Genomic DNA, 2,420 nt, shown 5'->3' with positions numbered 1-2,420 from the left:
TTTCAGAGGGCATTTAATGGTAACCATTTCAGAGGGCATTTAATGGTCAACTGCTGTGGGTCCAGAGTCACATACAGGCCAGACCGGATAATGATAGCAAGATTTCCTTCTTAAAAAGGCTTCAGTGAGCCAGAAGAGGTTTTTACAAAAATCAATGCTAGTTTCATGGCACCATTACTGAGACCTATTTTCACTCACTTTTTTTTTCTTTATTCATTCATGGGATGAGGGCATCACTGGCTAGGCAGCATTTATTGCCCATCCCTAATTGCTCAGAGGGCAGTTAAGAGTCAACCATGTTGCTGTGGGTCTGGAGTCACATGTAGGCCAGACCAGGTAAGGATGGCAGTTTCCTTCCCTAAAGGACATTAGTGAACCAGATGGGTTTTTCCCAACAATTGGCAATGGATCATGGTCATCATTAGATTGTTAATTCCAAATATTTATTGAATTCAAATTCCACCATCTGCCATGGCAGGATTCGAATCCCGGTCCCCAGAACATTATCTGGATCTCTGGATCTCTGGATTAACAGTCCAGCGATAATACCACTACCTCCCCATTCCCATTTGTTAATGATAATGAAATGAATAGCCACTTTCAAGAGTTTCTATAAGTCTGTTCCAACCTGTAGGTGCAGCAGCATGTCAACTCTATTTGGAATGAATACTTTGTTTCCCTAGTCTGGAACTCCTATTGACTATAACTCTGTCACATAACATTAGACCACTCTGACCTCCAACCTCACCATACCCTGTGAACACCGATGTGCTACTTACAGCCGCTTTTGTGCTTTTTGGATAAGGCAGGGGCTTTGCGAGTTTCTCGACATCTGCTCCACTCGAGCCGACGCGTGTGTAGGAGTAAGACCCGCGGATGTAAGGGTTACTGCCCCAACCAGACCGCAGGATCCTCCGGGGTTTCGGAATGTGTGGGTTCCCTGCGGACACAATTTTGAAAGAGTTCAGCACATTTCCCAGAATTCTCTAGGGTGAGTGTCAAGTAACATTCCACTTTGAAAATATGCTCATAAGATGTTGACAACTGCCTCATCTCATTGAAGAGTTATGCAAGTATGAGGTATAAAGTTTATAATCCATTGAAGCCAAAGGGATGTCAATTGACTCAGTCATCCACCAGCTGCCAGCTTGAGGCAGGTCGCAAATAAATGATTGAACTGTACTTTTGAGTGTTTTTGTTTGCCAGAATCTGTGTTAGCACTTAAAGCTCCAACAGCAGATGTATATCTAGCAGTGCATGGTGAATTTAGTTACAAAAAGGAACTTGATATCAAATAAGCGGTTAAATGCAAACATCCAACAAAGTTGATTTGAACTGTGGGATTAGTACATGCTGTGCACAATGTGACCTGCTTGGGCACATTTGAAAAAGGCACTCAATGTATCTTTACAAGTCATTCACGCAATTTCATTAATATGAAGCCTTTGTCACTGCATTTGCAACTAGGAATGACCCACAGTTTGTCCAATGTTACCACATGAGTTTCCACTTTCTCGGAATGTTGTAGATTTAACATAATGGATCTAGAGTTTCCGTGTGAATTCCACCCAGAATCTAGGCAGAAACAGATTGCAGAATTCTAAGGAGAAGTGAGTTACGCCCATAATCACTTTAGTCTGGATTACATATTGAGGCTCATACCAATGCATTTGAGTAAACATTTCCACTTTGGCAAAAATCAGTGTCCAATCCATTCTTGCCATACTTTACCAATTGGCCCCTAGCAAAAACACCACATCAGGAGGATTCTTCGCTCTTAGCCAATATACTTATGAAAAGAACTGGGTGGCGACCCAGTCCAGAGCAGAGCTGTACATCGTAATTGCTGATATCAACAATCAGGGCGTACATTGTGGAATTTCCACTGGCCACAATTAAAAGTGAAACTGCGAGTGTGTTCATGTATGAGCTCATAAGCTCACTAACAATGGCAAACCATTGAAATCTTACCCCATGAACGTTCCAGAGGTGCTGGGGGGATGGTCACGCAAGTGTCACGTTAAGGCAACCGACCTGTCAATGATGTAGGGAGTAATATCACATCATCTGCTGTTAAACAAGCCCTGCACCAGCAGCGATACAGTTCACAAGCCAGCTCCAATACCATCGATCATTTCAGCCAGGTCACTTGCTATTCAGCCCACTGAGTTGGTTAGACTGTAGCCCAAGAGTGTGATAGCAGTGCTCTTCATTGTCATAGCTGCCTTACTGGTGAGAGGCTGCACTAGCCCCTAATGGCCATGCCCCTGCTGCTATTAACCCAGCACTATGGGTTAGTGCTATGGGTTGCACTATGCCTCACCACCATCACCACCCCCAAGCTGACTGAATCTCCCCTGAGATAACAAGGTTTAGAGCTGGATGAACACAGCAGGCCTAGCAGCATCATAGGAGCAGGA

General features: G+C 43.9%; 1 protein-coding gene across 1 annotated transcript in view; it reads right to left on the bottom strand.

The window, feature by feature from the left end:
• The window catches only part of smox (spermine oxidase), a 22,911-nt gene that overhangs the window by 6,745 nt on the left and 13,746 nt on the right, over positions 1-2,420 (bottom strand). Inside the window, exon 5 of the mRNA XM_048602836.1 lies at positions 780-940. Within this exon, the coding sequence (XP_048458793.1) occupies positions 780-940 (161 nt within the window). The remainder of the gene's footprint in view (positions 1-779; positions 941-2,420) is intronic.

This window comes from Rhincodon typus, chromosome 1, assembly GCF_021869965.1.
Source record: "Rhincodon typus isolate 14 chromosome 1, sRhiTyp1.1, whole genome shotgun sequence".
Taxonomy (NCBI): domain Eukaryota; kingdom Metazoa; phylum Chordata; class Chondrichthyes; order Orectolobiformes; family Rhincodontidae; genus Rhincodon; species Rhincodon typus.
Note: the sequence above shows the minus strand (reverse complement) of the source record. Positions and strands in the feature narration are given on the sequence as shown.